General features: G+C 35.7%; 1 protein-coding gene across 5 annotated transcripts in view; it reads left to right on the top strand.

The window, feature by feature from the left end:
- The window catches only part of LOC138132897 (uncharacterized), a 90641-nt gene extending 76515 nt beyond the window's left edge, over nt 1-14126 (top strand). For 4 of the 5 annotated variants that reach the window (XM_069050603.1, XM_069050606.1, XM_069050605.1 and 1 more), the window contains 4 exons: nt 6654-6842; nt 6901-8017; nt 9723-10365; nt 12571-14126. In XM_069050603.1, the coding sequence (XP_068906704.1) occupies nt 6654-6842; nt 6901-8017; nt 9723-10365; nt 12571-13752 (3131 nt within the window). In that variant the 3' untranslated portion in view covers nt 13753-14126. The remainder of the gene's footprint in view (nt 1-6653; nt 6843-6900; nt 8018-9722; nt 10366-12570) is intronic. The other variant, XM_069050608.1, reaches the window with a different exon arrangement.
- Nucleotides 14127-19750: the final 5624 nt, after the last annotated feature.

Here is a 19750-nt window from a genome sequence, read left to right as displayed (position 1 = left end):
TTGTGCCAGGCCTGTTTTTCAGGTATGGAAAAACAAAATAATCAAGGCAAGTTGTTGGTAAGTGCCTTGAAAGTTCGGAAACTTTTGTTGAAATTCCTCAAAAACTCGAGGTGTCGAATAGGACCATTCGCCGTTCTCAAGTCTTCCTCCGTTTCTGGAGTAACACTGCCCAATGAAAATTTTTTGCTCTAAAGTGAACATATTGTAATAGCAAATTTCAACAGTCAATTTTTTACGTGTTGCCAACTGAAGCGTATTAATCATGGCCCTCTCGATTTTTTTTATTTTTGATCGCACGGTACTTTTAATGATTTTCTACTGAAAACTTATTCTTATTATTTAATCATCAATTATAATCTAGCTCGGAGCCACGAATTGCAAACAGCAAAGAATCACTATCATAAAAAATAACTTAATGTTTCGAAAAGGAAGAAAAAATTGTGTATTGTATACTTTTTCACAACAGAAGACTGAGACTAGTCTTGAATAAATTCTTCAGCAGGAACCAATAAAAAAACAGAGCCTTTGCATTACATTAAAAAAAACACTCTTTTGTTTTAGGATCCGAGTATGTGTTGAATATTTATGCTGACAAAATAAACACATTTTTTTTTCTATGATAAGCACTAATTAACATATTTAATTTAAATAATTGATACGTATCAGTTTTTTTTTATTAATAACTTACACGTGTTATTTTTATCGTTAAGAATGATCAGCACCGATTGATACATTTAAAAATCACCTATCTACGTTGAATGTTCAACGTTGAAAAAGTCGTATAAAATGTTGAATTTAAAAGTTTTAAAAAAAGTGGATCGTGTATCTTGCGTGGAGCAAAAGAGCGAGAGACAGCGCTTTCGAACGGTCTTCGCATTTTCGGAATGATATTTCAGCAGGAAAGGATAAACAAAAGACAAAACTATGCCATCAGTTTAATTCGATTCGGGATAAATTTGGTCGGAAGCGAGTAAATCGCACGGGGTTAACTGTATGGTCCGATGCAAAACAATGGATTGAGACGTATTTTTCTAGTTCTTATAGGAAACGAGGCACATAAGTCTCTTGCAATATGTGATCCGGATTTCAGGCGCCGGCTGTCAAGAGTCGGCTGAAAACACGGCTTTCGTACCGCAGCAAGACCCCACGTCTGTGTTTAATTTATAACGCCACCTCTGCAACGTCAGTCTGAAAATTATTGCCCTTCCTATCGCCGGCGCTGCTGAATAATGATTTTTGTTTTATCGCCACTAAAAACGGAAATGAATATTCATTCCATCCGAAAACAATTCCTATTTACGATAAGTATGTTTGGAGGAGGAGCCGGCCGAGAAGGCCGGATTAGTCCGGGTGATTTTTCTCGCCGCCCTGCAAAACATCAATTTAAACACCGAATTTAAGCGGGGTATTAGCGAACAAAACAAGTTAACGTATTAACAGAAGCCGCTATTAATTATAAAGTTCATGTCTTGCTTTCATATGATGTTAGGGAACTTTCAAATTTAATCAGGCGTGCTGGCAATAAAAACCGTTTTACTGACATGGGTCAGACATCTGTGTTGGAAAGCTCAGATTAACTCTAATCGCATGATCAAAAAGTAATTGATCTGCATTGTGGCTCCCAACTTTATCCTAAAAATCAGGCGACCCTGGACCGCTTCTCGGGGATTAAAAGCGAGATAGATTACGGAATTACTTTTCCGGAATAATAAAGATTCGGGTTGAGCGTGTAATTGTAAATAATTCACGTCCGATTTCCATACGAACCAAAAGTAATTTATTCACCAGTATGGGATGATACGGTCATGAAAGACGATTCCTAAGACGAGTTCGTTTCATAACACGTTTCGCTCCGGGGCCGTAAAAAATTAATTATTCATATTCCCACGTGTTTACATTCTTATGGACTTTTTCTAGTATAAATTCAACGTTTCATTGTAGTAAGCTCGGCGATGATTCACGTTTAACTAAACCTTGACTTGTAACCCCATTAATGTCAAACTCCTTAACTCGCGACTTGGTTTGCCAACTGATTTATCTTCTATGAATCGAACATAAATTATTAATTGTCAAGCACATGTCGCAATCACTTTGTAATCGAGATCGTATCAAGTTAAAAAATGCCCCATTACCCAATTAGCAATCGCATTTAGAATCACAATCATTCTCGCGATTCCACCTCGCGCAGTGAGGGCGGATAAGAAGAGAAAAAGTCATTGTTTTTCTTGCGAACTAAATTCATGCGCCAATTTAGATTCATCTTTTTAGGTAGTTTGTGGGCGGTAAATGCCTTTAGTTTAGGGTAATGCTTTATCATATTTTCCTTTATGCCGTTCTATGGAACGGCATTAATCTGGATTATGATTTCGTAATAGCAAGACCAAAAGATGAAAATGTTTCGCATAAATTTGGCTTCCAGCTTACTGTGAATTTCTTTAATTAAAACGGAAACCTGAAATATTTGATTAAGTTTAATCCAATTTGCTTTAGACTAAATTACTAAGTCGTGTTTTCTCTCGTGCCATATATATTGCCGCGAACGAAACAATGAAGAGACAAAATAACGACGTAGCAAGAAATTATTAATTTTAGAAAATACATTAAATATTTTCTTTGCAGGGAACATTCGGTTAATGGAGAAACCTTTGAGTAGAAACATACCTTTGAATTATTTTACGTTGCTCTCTAGAACGCAGACCGTGGCACAATCGTTTTTATTGACGATCAACAACAATAATTAAATTTCAAACCAATTACGAGAAAATGCTAGGTCCTTGAAGCGAAATACAAAAATGGTGAACGCTAATTGTTGCAAGAACTTTAAAGGACGCGAATTCAATGGAAACGACAGACAACAATTAAAAATGGATCACATCCTAGTTCTACAGCTCAATGAAAAATCGCCGTATCCTTAATTGTATGGAACTAAACAGGAGTCGTAATTATAAGTTTGCTGACTGTGGAAAAGGCGAGTAAATGGGAAATAATTAAAATAAACTTCGTTAGTGTTGTCGAAGGCCAAGTTTTTCTCGGTGTGTTCATTTAAAAACGCCCTTAAAGCATTTTCGATGGAATGAATCGCTAACAATAAATTCGTCCAGATTCGCTCGTTAAAATGCTGATGCAGGACTAACTCTCGAATACGCATTTACCTACGATATATTAAGCATCATTTGCGTTTGATGCAAATAATTCTGGAGCTTTAAGCTGAAGACATTATATCGCGGGACACGTGATAAATTACACACTAATTAAGCTCTGAAAACTGTACATAAAAGCTTTCCTGATGGCAAGACAAAGTAAATAATTTTAAATGTAAAATTGTCTTAATTATCATATTTCACCGCGGAAGAAGCTTTCCGTTTATGATATCTGGTAAAATGTGGCGTCGGAGCACTAGAATTTCCTTTATTTTGCGCCAGAGTTGAGCAGATTATGTTTACTAACCATAATTCGAGTAATTCGTGCAACTTTTTTAATTAGGATTTATGTCCTCGCTAATTATTTTTCTTCACGTGGGAGCGTTGAATCGTGAGTGCTTTCGAAAATTTTACCTCGCCTAGTCCTTACTTCCGTATCGGACGTATCGCTCTTACTACGTAACTTTTTTTTTCCACGGGAAATCATAAAATATTCATGGAAAAATGCCTTTAACACGGGAATATTTTAAAAATCGTTTGGGGTCCTTTTAAGCAATTTGTTATTCACATTATCAAACGAGGAATCGTGTCTAAACATGAAATATTAATAGCATTTAGTTAGAAAAATGTTCTGACACATGAGCCTTGCATTATTTATTATTGCCACTTAGCAGCGCGTTTTAGCATTGCTCCAGTTGTATTTTTATTGGTGTATGTCGACGAGGAATTAATCAAACATAAATCTAGAAAATGCGTGAGTCACTTCTAAAAATGGTACTGCTGCGATCTGTATCTGTTGCATTCGGAGCGATTTTCTGAGTGAAGTCATCAAGGCTGAGGGCTTTCTACGAACGGTTCACCTTTTAAAATCGATGAGCGAAACTGCAGATCCGGTTGTTGTTGAATTACGATCCGGGGGAGTCTATATTTAATAAAGAATCAATTTTCCCGATGCATCATCTCTCCGGATTTGTTGGGGTAGAAATAACTAAATTTAATGAGGTTCCAAAGTGAAACGTGACCCATAAAATCCGTTGCCCATCTCTTGAAAACTGGTCATTATCGCTATTCCAGAGCCGGCTTAATCTTCATTTTCCTCTCACACCAATTATTCAGCTTTTCTCCATCAGTTGCTAAATTGAATTATTTGGTTAAGCCCATAATGCTAGCCACCCTTCGATTTTTCTAGTCGACTGATGCCACTCAAGAAAACGATAAAAGTTTTTCCATCTCTTTTGCCCCTGCTGAAAGCTTAATTCAGCCGTGATTAAAAAATTAACGATTTTATTTATCCGAGCATCGCCGAAGCGTCCCTAATCTAGTAAACTTTTAAAACCTGAAAACTAATGGTTATGATAAGAACAACTATGGGTGCTAAAGCACGTATAAAAACGAAAGAGCTTTAAAGTTTAAGTAAAGTTTTCTACACTTTGGATGATTTAATATTAAATTGTTTGGATAAGAACGTGGGGCGGATAGATCGGTTGACCTTTTTCCACATCACGTGAAAAAGCACGTGTAAATAAATTGCATGTGCATCGATTCAGCCTTGTGACAAATGAGATGCAACGAACCGCCAACGTGAAAGACTAATGGGTTTAATAACAGTAGAGAAACAACGACTCGGTTTACGTCGACCAACCAAAAATTACATTGGAAATTGAACCTTGCTCGTTTTGCAGATTTTACACGAAAAAGACTTTTTCCACTTAGAGATATCCGAAAAGTTTTAATTTTGCTGTGATAGTATAAACATTTTCAGATAAAATTTTAATCATCAGTGTATTTATAAAATCAAACGATTTCACATTCGATAAAATTATTTAAATTTCAGTACAATGCCAATATTATAATGACGTTTTATGATTGTTGAGATGTGTGTTTGTGACCACGCGCTCTAATACCATGATTAAAATAAAATGTGATTTCATGTGATGGACAGACCGTATTGTAATTTATTATTGTTACCGTTTCAAATAAAATTATGAAATCATTTTATGTATGACATGTTTGTGTTTTATCCTACAATATAAAATTTCACATCGATCCTCTCATTTTAAATATACTGAATTTGAAACTTTTACCGACTTGTACATGTTTAAAATATGTGCTAAGTTGTTAAATGTGCCTCCGGATAATAAAACCCTACTTTAATTTACAAGGGGGAAGTTTCCACACACGAGCGTAGCAAGTATTGTAAGTCCAGGCATTAAAAAAATTGCTTAATACACGAGTTAGATATGAACACCATTGACTCCGTAAAATGAAAGTAATACAAAAAAAAATATTAATAGAATTTTGAGATACAGAGTGTCGATAAATGATTGTGGGAACCTAGTAGGCGTTGAAAGTTTGCCGGCTCTTTCACCAGAAATCGAATGATGTTAGGTCTCAATACTCACAACAAACTACGTATTTATTATACACATAAGAATAAGTTTATTTACACTCTTGGTTCTAAATTGGACCATGTGACACTGTACGACAGCAACAAATTACTCAGCGATGTTGCAAAACCACATAATATTCAATAATTATAATTTGTATTGATTTTGCAAGCTATAGGAAGTGTGGTGGTTTAAATTTAGACAAAATATGTTTAACTTAGTTATAAGATGATGCAGCCTTGGTGGAACATGAGAAATAAATTAGTCAAGCTCACCGTGAGATTTTTTGTTTTTGTTGAGTTAGTAATGATGAAATTCCTTTGTATAAAATTTTTAGAGAAGATTCATGTATGTATTAAATTTGCAGAGTAAATGCGCAGTTGGTTTTCTTTTTACATTACCTAGTTGTTCAAGAATTTTTAAATTTATCAAATCAAATCTTAGATAGATACAAACACAATGTCACAATGTCTTAATATTCTTACCACTGAATATTTTAGGATTTTAAAGAGCTTTCCATTGTAACTTCGCAGGCTGATTATATTTTTTTCATTTCGACATAAATTAGTTGCTGCAGAACAAGCTGCTTTTGTCTCAATTGCCAGATCAGTAATAAAGTTGTCAGCTTATTTAGTAATTTTTTATTATTGAACGCACAACTTTAACAGTTAATTTATTTTTTCGGCGCCCTGTTTCGAACACGAGCAGCTCAGTCGCATGAAATAAATGTACCAAACTCTAGAAAAATATATTGCCGTAATTTAGTTGCGGAGTTTTCTCCAAGTTAGGTGAGATGTGCCGTCGATTCAAAGACATTATAAGAAACAGTGTAATGAACACTCTTCATGCAAGGAGTTTTATAGTTATTGTATGAAGCTTATATAAAAGTAAACTTCTTTAAATGGTTCTCGTGAGCTATGAGAACGGCCAAACTTCAGCCGGTCATATTTCATAAAGTTTTCCCACTTTGAGGAAATATCGCGCTACATTTCAGCTGCTGTAATGAGTGAAATGTTATTTTCAGCGCCCGATTGATAACGTTACTTCATAAAAGAAAGTGTGAAAAGTGTCGAAGTGGATTGTTTAATTAAGATTTCGTTTGTTAAAATCTTTGATTTTTTTTCAGCAAGTTTAGTTTCATCAACAGCGGGTCCTGTGTTCGTCAATTCCGATGTGGCTCCTGCCGCTTTGCAACCCTCCTCCGTAGTTAATCAGGGAAATTACGTCACTCAAACTGTCTATGGCTTCCTCGACTTTACCACTACAATTGGAAACACTGTGATGGTTTTCTCTCCGCAGAGTGCCGCAGTTTCAGGTATTTAAAATTTCGTCGTTAAGTCGGTAATGAAATTTGAGAGGTATCGTCATTTCAGAAGCTCCGAAGGAAGTAAAAGAGGTGTCGTCGAACACGGTGATCGATACGAAACCGTCGGAGGTTAAGAAAGAGACGATTATAATAAAACCGAGCAAGACTGAGGTAAATCCTGAAAAGAAAGCTCCGCAGTCTACGAAGATTTCTTCAGTTGTTCAAGTACAGTCGAGTCCTCCTTTAATCCTATCGAGTAAGGTCGAAGTTAGGGCTTCGCCTTCCACCCAAGTTAACGTGATTGAGGGAAAGCCGAGTGTGGTGTCTAAGGCCATTTCAAGTAAAGTAGAAGTGGTAAAGGTGGCTCCGAGTAAACGGATTTCGAGTCAAAATATCATCACGAAAGTGGAAATAGTGAGCGGTCCTCCGGTTATCGCGAGCAAAGTAGAAATCGTAACGAGTTCGAAAGAGCCGATTATTAGTAGCGTCGTCGAGGTCAAGACCGAAGAGGAACCAGCTGTCATAATCGGCAACAATATAGGAGAGCCTGAATACGACTTCCTATCGAGACAGCCTTCAGAAGTTGTGGAGGAAACGTACAAAGTAATAAACTTAAAACCGAGCTCCAAGTTCCATTTAAAGCCGCGTCCATCAGCCGAGCCAAAAAACAAAGCCGCCACGAAGAGACCGGACTCATTACACCCGACGGGATTAGTCACTAAATTGGGAGGAACTGTCGTAAAAGATGGAACAACAACAATCCACGAGACCAGCGTTATCGGAACTTACATCTCGGGGAAGTACGCGCAAGTGTTACAGAGCACCTCGCGCCTCCACAACAACCACCAGAAGGCGAAGATCAACCCCTCGCCCACCTTGAGAATCCTCAAAACGGCCGCCCCCTCACTGGGGAAGGCCAACAAGCATCATCGCCACTTGGAACCGACTCCCGCGGGCTCCGCCAGCGAAGAGACAGCTCTAGCCGCCGAATCCTCCCAAAATTCCATTAAATCCACGAGGAAACCGACGGGACCCGCCGGATCCTCCTTCAAGCCGAGATTTAAAAACAGGCAGAAGGAGCCGGAAACCGACGATGAGAACAACGAACAAGATGTCGCGCCGCATTCCAAGAACAAGAAATCACAACGCGCCAGGGTACAAGCGCAACCCGCCAGAAATTCCAAGTGAGTTTGTTGTGAAGAATGTAAATATGGAGAGAATTGCAGGCTGTCGCAGTTTAAACACATCTCAATTTATTTGCTTCAATATTATTAAGCTTTTATTCGGAGCTGAAACAAGGCTCTTATTTATCCCCAAACGGCTTTCATCGCGCAGCATAAAGACTAAATAACAATGGCACAGATACCCAGTAATCCTTCTTTGTTTTTTGCAGCTCGTAATTTTCCATTTTAAAAAATCGATTTGGGTAACTGATTTTCAGGAATTTACTTCACAAAAGATAATGAGTTTGGAAGTATAAAATGTTGCCAACATATCACCACAATCTGGGTATTTGCATCAGCATATTATAAACATTATAATGCATTCAGTATAGATAAAAGTGAAAAATTATTGAAAGTTAAGATGCTACTGACTTATTATGTAAGTGATCAACAAGAAAACAAATCAAGAGTGCTACCTCATCTTTTGTTTTATCGCAACATCTGTCTTAGCTTAATCGTACACATTGTATACTGCTATGCACAGTTTTATTGGTTGCCTACCTCTCGAAAAATGTATTATTAATTAATTACATGTTAAAAATAATTAATGCTTTATTTTCAGTGGTAAAACCCATTTTACCACTTATTCTGGGATAATTACAGGAAAGGTCTGCAAACTTTGCCGAAATCGAAACTTTTTTTGCTTTAAAATTGACGTTTCTTTGACATTTCACCGCAAAACTGCTTACCAGTGACATCGTGTTTCGCAGTAAAGCTGGTAAATTACCGATTCTTACGAATATAAAATGTTGCTCTTGTTTATTTTATAAATTTTCTCCATTATCAGATAATAATAATAAAATGCACAATTGTATAAAATTCATGAGGTATGACTTATTATAAAGTACTGTTAGTTAAACGTGTTTACTTGGTTGCCTAAAACATGGGGTTTTAAGATCATGAAATGTAAAGGAAAAAGTTGTAACGAATAATTGAAATCAAATCACACCATAATAAATTTCGTCCCTTCAATTGATTAAAATTTTACTGAAAAATTATAAAAACAAATACATAGCACTATGATAGTACATATTGCTTGAAATCCAGTTTTTACATTAAGACATTGTGTCAGTTTTGCAATTTTTGTCTCATTCTTTGTGCAAATATACTACCTGGGAGAAATTAACTTTCTGAGAAAAAATACTCACCGAAGTGAGACGATGAAGCTTCGTTTGAATTTTCATTTGTTAGCTGTAAATAGACGAAGAGCTCATCCAGCCGTATTTAATTTTTTATTTTTGGCTGTTGTTCAACATTTACATAATTATTTCAGCTTGACTTTAAAAAACTGGTTTCCATTTTCCCAAGTGAGAAAAATAATTTTGATATTTTTTAGTTTTTGGTATTAGTTTAGTCGGTAGTATGGATTGTTAATAATGGGGACCAGTGAGTGATTTAAACCGCATGAATTTACGGATTAATATTGAAAAGCAAGTAAATATAATAGTTATAAATATTGATGTTAGTTGAAAATGTTGATATAGTTGATTTATAAAATTAAATTGGAAAACAGTGCAGCCTGCACATTCAATTAAATGTAAAAAGTGTGTATAGCAAAATTTGAAATATTCAAATATTTTGGTAGATAGTTTGGATATTTCAAATGAATGCGTTGCATGGGGCAGCAGCAGCACACATTGCACTAACACTTGTAAATAAAATACAGACACAACACCTCACACAGACCTCACAAATTCGGTCGGAGTAGCAGAAAAACAACTACAACGACACGACCTGTATCTGTACACAGTGAAGAAGTAACGACGGCGCCTTCCTTCGGTGCTGGAAAACGATATCAGTCAAGAAGAAATAAACAACATCGCACTAGCAGTTCCAGTTCAGAAGTCAGCAACAATAGCGGGGGTTACAGTCGCAGGGGCTACAAACCCAAAGTTCAAGCATCGACAGTGGAACAGATCTCGGCTTCGACTAGTTTGTATAAGTTTAAATTAAATCGGTCTCCAGGCAGATGGCAGTACAAGACAACACCTAAGCCGAGAGTAACTATCAGGAAGCAAAACGACGACGAGGAAAATAGTAACGAGACGGTCGGAACGACGCCGACGACGTTGCAAGACGTGTCTCCGGCGTTCAACGATGTCGTTACACCCCAGGCCAGGTCGGACGACGTAGACGGGCTCGAGGGCTCCGAATCAATTGCTTCAATTATTGACGATCAAAGCTCCACGGAAAATAAACTCGACACTCCTTTCCCCCTCGAAACGCTCAAGGTGGAAATTTCAACTCCTCCCGATTTTAAGGACATCTACTACGAAATTGCCACCATCAAGTCGCCCTTCACGTTCCAGGTAAAGCGGAAACGCAGATAAAAGCGCTCTCTTAAGAATTTACCAATCGAGATATGGGACGAGCGGTTAGCGTCAATTTTTAATAACTCCAAGTTCAAAACAGAGAATTTATTCTTCGCCAAACCAAACCAAACAAACTAAAAATTATTATTCTAACTGATTCAAATTTCTATACTGAAAGTACCAAGATTTTTGAAAAAAGTAAAAAAAAACATTTTTTAGACTTATAAGACATATCCTGGAATTTCTTTTTTTAACATCTTGTAATCAAGAAATCAGTTATTTTTTTGTTTATTTGTCAAAAGCATTCTTTTGAATGTGGATCCTTATAAAAAAATACGTTCTCAGGTTTCTCAGTTGGATTTTTAGTGAAACCTGTTTCAGCTAGTGCTGTTAGGCCTCTACTTTTACAAAAAAAATTTGATTATCCAAAATAAATAAAATTACAAAATTAGGTAACATGAAAATTTATGTAACAAGTGCATAAAGTAGTACTTTTTTTCATAAATGGGAAATTTAACGATCCGTAGGGAGTGCAGCAATTCCATGAGTAACAATGATACTTATGGCAGAGGCTCATCCATTATTATTACGACTGTTTCCAATTAGAAAAATAATCAACATCAAACCACAAATCTGCAATTTGTGATTTCTTATGATTTCGTTATTTCTGTGCCCGTTTTGCATAATACCAGAGTGAAATAATGACAGGCTACGTAAATGGTACTTTTTTCAGCACAAAAAATAGTGAAATACAGTGCAGTTTTTTATCAGTCGTAGAAAAATATCAATTTTATAATCACTAAATTAATTTTAATTATAAATGTTTTATTTATTATGTTTCATTATTTTTAACATTAAATTAACTATTTATATTTAACTATAATTATTTTAAAATGCTAGATGTTGGTCACTTCATTTCGAGTGAATTGAATTAGCAAATTAAAAAATATATCAACGAGATTTAATTAATGCGACATTCAAATTGGCTTTCCAATTATTTGCTGAAATGCAACGCGCAGGCCACGGCATACTATTTTTATGCTCTTAAACATTCGCTCTACATAAAATAATATTTATTTGTTAATCTTGGTGCTCTGCTATCGCGACACATTTTTGCATAATACTTACATTGTCCCGAAAGTAATTTTTTAAAAAGATAATTTTAGCTTGAAGTTTTTATTTATCTTCTTCTTCTACCCCGACCCTAAATGGCTAGGGCATACTCTTTTATACTCAGCTCTATATAAATTATTAGATTTCATCTTTCCGCCTCAGAATTGTATTCGATGGTTATAACTTAAACAGACTCGGATGAAAACTTCGAATCCCAAATGAATTTTCAACTGCAACATTTTAATTTCAACTTTTAAAATTAATCAGCTGTTGTAAATAAAATCTTAATATTCCTGGCCGACCCAATTATTGCTCAAAACTAGCTAACATTGTGCGATAACGTGGTTTCAAATTAGCAAAGCTGTAGTGAGCTTGTTATGCCCTTCGTATGTTCAAACAAGCACTAAAACTAAAACTTGTGTCTTTTTCAAGCTGCCATTTAGGAATGTGCTAATGATCACAAAGCTCCACGGTGCGAAATTTATTTTTAATGATCTGGCATACAAAATTGTTTATTTTAATAAAATTAACTGTTTTTGTTACACGGTGAATTATACTTAGTAAAAATATCGATAATAAAATTCAAATTTAAAAACGGAGGGTTGTATCTACAAAGTGTCGATAAAAGAATGTATCTAGGTATACTTATATTTGATTTTTGCCGCTCTGTAGCATATTGTGGTACTAAATAGAACGACAGAGGTTATGTAAGGCCCTCAATGACAGACTGTTGTAAGATAAAAATAAGTAGAATATAGAAAAACACAAGCAAAACAACTAAGACGTCGAACTCACAACTGACACTAAGATTTAATAATTTGACATTTGACTGTTGACATCTGATTTGACGGCGTCAACGGCTCTACATAGTTCTACATAGCGCCTCACAATTCCACAGGACTCTTGATATATGTACTTACGTTCTTTTATAGACACTTTGTACATCATCCATTAGCAATTGTTAAGGACGATTATTTTGTTAGAAAAAAAAACAATCTTAATTAGTGTAATGGGGATATTGCGGTATTTTGAATTTTTTGTTAGAAAATATTTTGTGAAATTTCCTTTGGTAACTTGAAGGGTTTTCAGGCTGGAAACGTGAAAAACACAAGATATATTACCGTCACGTCCACATTCGAAAAAAGCCTGGTGAATACGCCCGAAGCGACGATATCGCCGACGGGTTCGGAGCCGTTAACAGAAAATATTTTAGCCACTTCAAGCAATTACGGCAAGGACAATAATTTCTTGGATTCGAGCGTTGCCACGTTACCGCCAATTTATCTCGCATCAGACATGCAGACCCCGCCCTTGGAAACACTTACAGAGACGTTCAGCACAACGCAAACCATGTTCAAGACGCACATTCTCCCTGTCGTTCACAGCGGCAACGAAACCGCCACCTCAACCCTCGTACAGACATATCTAGTTACGAGATTAGTCACAGCCACTAAAACCCTCCCTCCAATGGAAGCCTACCATTTCATCCCGAGCAAGACTTTGAAGGAGTTCAACAGTCACCTGGACGAGGCCGGCTCCGAGCTCCACCTCGAGCTGGAATTCGGCGACCAGAACGAGCAAGACGAAGACGGCCACCCGAAGAGGGCCTTCCCCCTCGACCTGGACCTGGCCAGCATCGGCTCCGACTTTGATCTGTCCGACGTTGACAAATCCAGGATTCCGGAGGCGCATCCGCGGTTGAAGAAGGCCCACGCGCCCAAGCCTGCCCTCAGCGAGCCCCTCCCCACGCCGGGACTCAACCCCGACCAGCTCCAACAGTTGGCGCTGCTGCGGCTCCTCAACCCGGGACAGGGACAAGTTATAACCACTTCTAAACCGGTCATTAAAGTTGAGACGGTGTACGAGTCTCACGTTATTCCCATAATTAACGGCGCCGCGACTGTGCTCAGCACCATCTCCAAAGTGCTCGGCACCGTCACTAAGACCGACTTCGAGTTCGGCACGAGCACAATCGCCCCGGCTTTGCCCATACCTCCTCCTGTTCCGGTCAATCCTTTGTTTCCTGCTGCGGCTCAGTTCGCTGTCACTTCCTCGCCCGTCATCCAAAGCACGCTCATTACGCAAACTGATAGCAAGGTCCTTAAACTGACTTTCGGGGCTAAGACGGCTTACACGACGATATTCTCCACGAAAGTCGTACCAACTCTCCTCACCACCTACATGACGGCCTCGGTTCCCGTCCAGCCCACGGCGCCGGCCTTCCCAGGATTCTTCCCGGCGCCCTATCCTGGATATCCTTTCGTCGGCTGACACGGCCAGTGCTAAATTTAACTTTTACCAAACGCGAACCTGTGAGTTCAGTGCTGATTGACAGACAGAATGCAGTGCGCTGTGCCACGTTAATGGACAATGTTTGTAAATTTTCATGATGTATATAATGCATAGATCATTATCAGGATAGTCAAAGAAACTACTCTACTAAATTTACTATTTATAAGTCCGTCCTTTATTGAAGTCCGAAGAATTGTGAACTGAACCATTTCAATATTTATGATGTTCATGTATTAACATTTCACCACTCTCAACCTATACAAAAAACATGTAAATATTTTAGGTAGTAAATAACACATTTTATATTTTTTATATAGTAAATGTGTGGTAAATAAAGACAAATAAACCGCAAATTTTCGATTCCAAGTTATTAAATCCCAAATTCCAGCAACACATCAGAGTCTCCCGATTTTAACCGTGATTTCTAGTGAACAATGAGAGAAGCTCATAAATGACACAGAAATAGCATTTTACTAATTTAAGTTGCTGGATCGATATCTAGAAAATGCGTTTTTCTGGAAATATTTTATTTTGTCTGCTGCATAAGAAGTCTTATGATAGTTTTTTAGGAGTCGCCCTTGCTTTCAGCCAACTTTATTAAATTCTTCTCTAACAATATGTACAAAAGAAAATAAAGTTTAGGTCTATTCTTCATAAAATTATTATGCTCCTTGCAATATGACTGCAGAATTTTCAAGGGTCATAGGTTCGGGTGAAATTCTGCCGTTATTAACTGCTTAATAATTCGTAGTTGATCAAACTATTTTTGAAATATTTCATGTGAAGATAAAATAAAGTTGAAAGGTAGGTAAGTACTCGCACATTTCACTTACTTTGGCATTGTAAATTTTTGTTATAAAAATAAAACCCTGAATTCCTACTGTTCCAACTGTTTTTGTTATTTGCTTTTGAAATTTGAGATGTAAAAATTTGTAATATGCAAAATCGCTACATGCGAAAATGTACTTCAAAGAAATTGAAACGACTAAGTCACTATACAAACACACCATACAGTAGGTATTCCTTATACATATTTGTTTAATGCAGAGTGAGTTTTTACTAGTCTCAACCGAAGACTAAGTTGCCGCAAAATATTTTACGGCATTGAGGAAATATCTTTTGTGCGATCAGACAAGGAAAATCGATTTCCACAGACATTTTTATTCAAACACGAATTTAAATTTGAATTCTTCTAAATGAATAATTAAAGTCCAAAGGACAGAGATACTTGTCGTCCAATAAACGCATAAGTTAATAACAAACATATTGAATACAATATTTTGTAGTTTTCCTCATTTATTCATTTATCATATTCTCTCATCAAATACAGCGTTATTCACGTAAGATGACGAGCTTGACCAGGTGAAAATGCAACCCACAATACAATTAATAAAGCTATCTCGATCCCTATTACATTATCATAATGCACATAAAACACAGATTTTTCCCGTTTTTAACGTCAGCCTACTGAATGTCACGTTCTGACAGAAAAATACCTCTCTCAACAAAGTATTATTTAATAACAATAATAAGCAATTAAAATTACAAAAGTAATGGGTAAGTAGGATTTAAATTTTAAATACCAAAACACAATGAAGGCTTTGTAAAATGTATTTTGGGTTGCATTTTTACCTGGTCAGGCTCGTCATCTTATGTGAATAACCCTGTATAAACTCGTAATCAATGATATGACCCGTGAAACCGGAGCAGCTCGGTTTTGCTAGTAGATGTCATAGATGATAATAATATATACAGGGTGACTCACGAGTACCTAATAATGAGCTTAACGAAATTTGTGAAGCAGCCAAGATTACATTTGCACTTATTATATGGATTTAAAAAATATATTCATATTTAATTTTGTACAACACAGTCAACATGCCCGACATTACATTTGTCAAATTTAATCAAAAGCATTATGTGAAATAATAATTAATAAAAACACAAACTAAAAAATAATGGGGGACTTGTATTGTTGGTTGCTTCGCACATTTTGTTAGGCTCATTATTATTCGTGAATCACCTTGTATAATCATCCCACTTATTATTTTATAGCTGAAAATGTCAATTGATTAAGTAATTAACTTTCGACAATATTACCACAACGTGAATTTTGTATTGCCGAGATTGTATTCTCTAGAAAAACATTTTCTTTCAAAAATTGTAGACCATAAAAGTACAAAAAGGCAAGTGAGAAAGTTAATCTTTAGTTTATAATTGTTTTGTCTTTATATGAAGCATTTTGTATATATTCATATTCTTCATGAAAAATGTTTAATATTTTATTTTAAGTTCACGTTCCTGGGTTCCTGCATCAAATAATCATTACATTACTTTATTAATTTGTAAGCTGCATAATACGGAGAGAAAACTTAGGGTAGCAACGAAGTCTAAAACGTTGCTATAAGTTTGTCTAACTATCAATTTATTAATAACAATAAATGGTAATTCTTTTTTTTTAATTAATTATCTCAAAAATGAAACAAATTCATTGACTGACGTATTGAAAGAATTTCAAAGTCTTAACGGCAAATGATAAATCTACGTAAATAAAATTCTCATCAAAATTGTTTAAACATGAATGATATCAGAGCACAGTAGCATTTTTTTTTATTTTTTAAGACGATGCGCAGTTTGATTAAAAAAGATATTAACGAAATCAATATCTCTCTAGTTGCTGATTTGCTTCAAGCTTATATTTAACTGATGAATTTCATTTGCCAACAATAAATAAGTTTAGAATTAAAATTCGAAGAAGAGTTTTTATTCAAATTCTTTAGATGTGAAAATGAAATTGTTTTTTTTTAATGCTGTAACATTTTAGTGAGATCGTTCTGTTTAATGTCCGATAGCATATATTTTTCTAGGAAGTATTAGTGTAATTATTATATAGATAAGATAGCATTCATGTGTGAACCAGAAGTGAGCACGCATTCTAGAGGTGCTAACTTGTTATCTCTCTGTAAACCACACTTGTAAAATAATAGAGTTTGCTTTGCGGTGAGATGTACACATATGCACAAATGTGTCTACTTTGAGACAATTATTGTAGCTTTTAGGTTTTTAGGTAATAAAGTAAGTCACGCCAGTTTTTTAAGTTAAGTTTTCCAATATACACGAATTTCTGTTTTTCAAATTGGAATTGCTTTGATATAATTTGTTATCGAGTGTAGTAATTCTCTTGGGTCGTTAGGAAAGCAATGACACGTTTGGAGTTGCTTGATTTAAGCAGGTTGGTTGTATCAAAGTTGAGGGTAGGAATCAATAGGCGAATCAAACTGCTTCTTATCTTCGGCTAGATAAGAATAAGGGAGTCGGCGAAATCAAGAATGCGACAGTTTTCTCGGTAATGTTTCCCTCCAAGCCATCTCATTATTCTCAAACTGCTCTTCTCGCTACTCCACTCAATCAATACCACTGGTCTGATAAACAAACAAAAAATCTCGGAGTCTTCTTTCCACTTCCAATTTTTTAATGTTTTAGCGAAAAAGTTTTTTCGATAAAAATCAGAACTGATTTAAGGAAACATATAAAACGGATGTTTATTTGTGCACGGTGGGAAATTCTCGGTCTCAAGGCGAATTCCAGAATATCAGGCTGGGATTATTTCTGTTAGCTTGGGGGTAATGTCTCGATAGACTCCCTTATCTACTATCCAACTTTACAGTATTAATTCCTGAATGTCTCCGAAATGGACAAAGTTTTTCTCTCTTATTGCAGTACATCACATTACAATCCGGCTGAAACTTTTTTATGTAAAATCTTTCCATTCGACTTGACTTCTATCAACGGAACTACGTTGTAAAAGTGAAATTGCAGCGATGGAATAACAAATACGGCAATTAGTCCGGATTCGATAAAAATATCACGTTTTCAGGTCGCCGCTTTACAAGGAGACAGCTTTGTATTCGGTCGTGTAATTGAACTTTCTATGCCATTCATCCTGAAGGATTTCTGATCCTAATCATACCGCTTACAGGTCTGCTTGTTATAACTCAACATCTCAATTAAGAAGGCAGAACGTGATGTTCCCTGATAAAAGGGTTGCATCCAGACAGGTAGCAAACGTGATCTGAATAAAGTTGATTCGCCATGTTTATTTGAAAATTTTCAGGTTTTCATAAACTGGCATAATCGCGAAGTTTATACAAGGCAGCTCTATTAAGGATAGCTGAAACTTCCGGCGTAGCTGATTTGGAAAAGGTCGTAGCAAATTTATGGCTCTCTTGAAACAATATCTTATCGATGCGAAGTATGTCTAAATTCCACAAACTTTGTATATTCACAACTATGACATGTAATTCCGGAGAGAACATTACGATGTAAATATTGAAAAAGTTTTTATGTCGACGCGACAATAGGAAATTTTTGATATGTCTGTTTTCCCTGCAGGCAACACTAACTTGCATTATTACACTCCATTGAATAAACTTTGTAAACATCGAAAAAATCATTTTATAAGTCTTGGAATTAATAAATTATTTAAGTGGAAACTAAACACTCAGGGAATTTGTGGTTATCTCGCATTGAATATTCGCAAAATTTGTTTAGTGCTTTGCAATTTATTAAAAAGAACGCATATTTTTCCAGACAACTAATATTGACTTTCTGTCTCATAGCTCATACGAATACTCGTAGATATCCGATGGCTGCGACCCCTATTACGAAGGGCTCATCCCCTCATCGTTTCCGTTATGAAAGAGACTGATGTCACAAATATAAAGTTATTGCCCGTTCGATTCATGTCTGTAGGATCATGAAAGCGTAGATGATTATCGCTCATTTTAAATTTTAATAACAATTTTAATCAAAACTATAACAAAAAGAGTTTTTATATTAAAACCGCTACGAAACTCATACCGCTAATGGAAGATACATTCCCATAACATGGATTATAAATGCGTTCTAGTTTTAATCACGAAAATCCGCAGAGGCGATCTCGTTATCATGTTGCCACGATGAACGTTTTCAAACAGAGGATATTGGAAATATGTAGTGTATGGGGGGTTCACTCGATTGGTGGGTGAATCAGGAATGAATAGTAAAATTCTTTAAGATTGCCTTGTTTTCAAGTTATTTGTTCTTTCTTTACGTAAGTAGTGCAGGACCAATTCAAAACAATAAATTTATACAATGTAATGTTTTGATTAACTTCTGTAATGAAATCATGCTAATACGAGTATAAGAAAATCACTTTAAATGTACGAGTAGGTACTATGTATAAATAACCCAAATAAATAAATATTTTACCACAATATTTGTTTTATTTCTGCCAATATTTAAATAAACTGAAGCCGGATATGAGAATGTGTCCGACTGAATGGTAAGTGGTCACCGTTTTGAAACAAGTTCAAACAAAGTAATCAATGCAATTTACCAAACTTTGGAGGTTTTAGTTCCTGTGGTGTAACATACTCGTAAACTTCAACTTGCGTTTAACATCCAGTTTTAGATTCGAGATTGGATGAAGAATTTTCTTAGGTTTTTTGTCACAACAGAATAAACAAAACAATTCGACGAACACCATGACATTAAATATTGATTGTAGTAGATATAAGAAGTTGCTAATTTGAAGAACATATAGATTAGATAAAAAATCAACAGTAGAAGAAATATAATTGTTTGCAATCCATGTACATACTTACTAGCAATTATGTAATTAATAAAAAGTACTCTATATCACAAATAGATTATTTTGATTTTTTCAATGTTCCCAAAGACTGATGGAAACATTGAGAGACAGATATGGTATGATGTAGGAGTAAAATAAAAGGAGCGTCTATTTATTATCTATTGTAAATGAAACAAATATACTCGTATATGCTCAACAAACTATAAAGCCTACTTTTTACAGAAGTAACGAATATGGAAGAGAAGAAGAAGCTCGTAGAGCTGATGATTTACATGGGAAGTCAAAGATATAATATTGGTACACAAAATTATTCATAATACTAAATTTTTCTATAATCTACCGGAA

This window comes from Tenebrio molitor, chromosome 6 (genome assembly GCF_963966145.1).
Source record: "Tenebrio molitor chromosome 6, icTenMoli1.1, whole genome shotgun sequence".
Classification (NCBI taxonomy): domain Eukaryota; kingdom Metazoa; phylum Arthropoda; class Insecta; order Coleoptera; family Tenebrionidae; genus Tenebrio; species Tenebrio molitor.
Note: the sequence above shows the minus strand (reverse complement) of the source record. Positions and strands in the feature narration are given on the sequence as shown.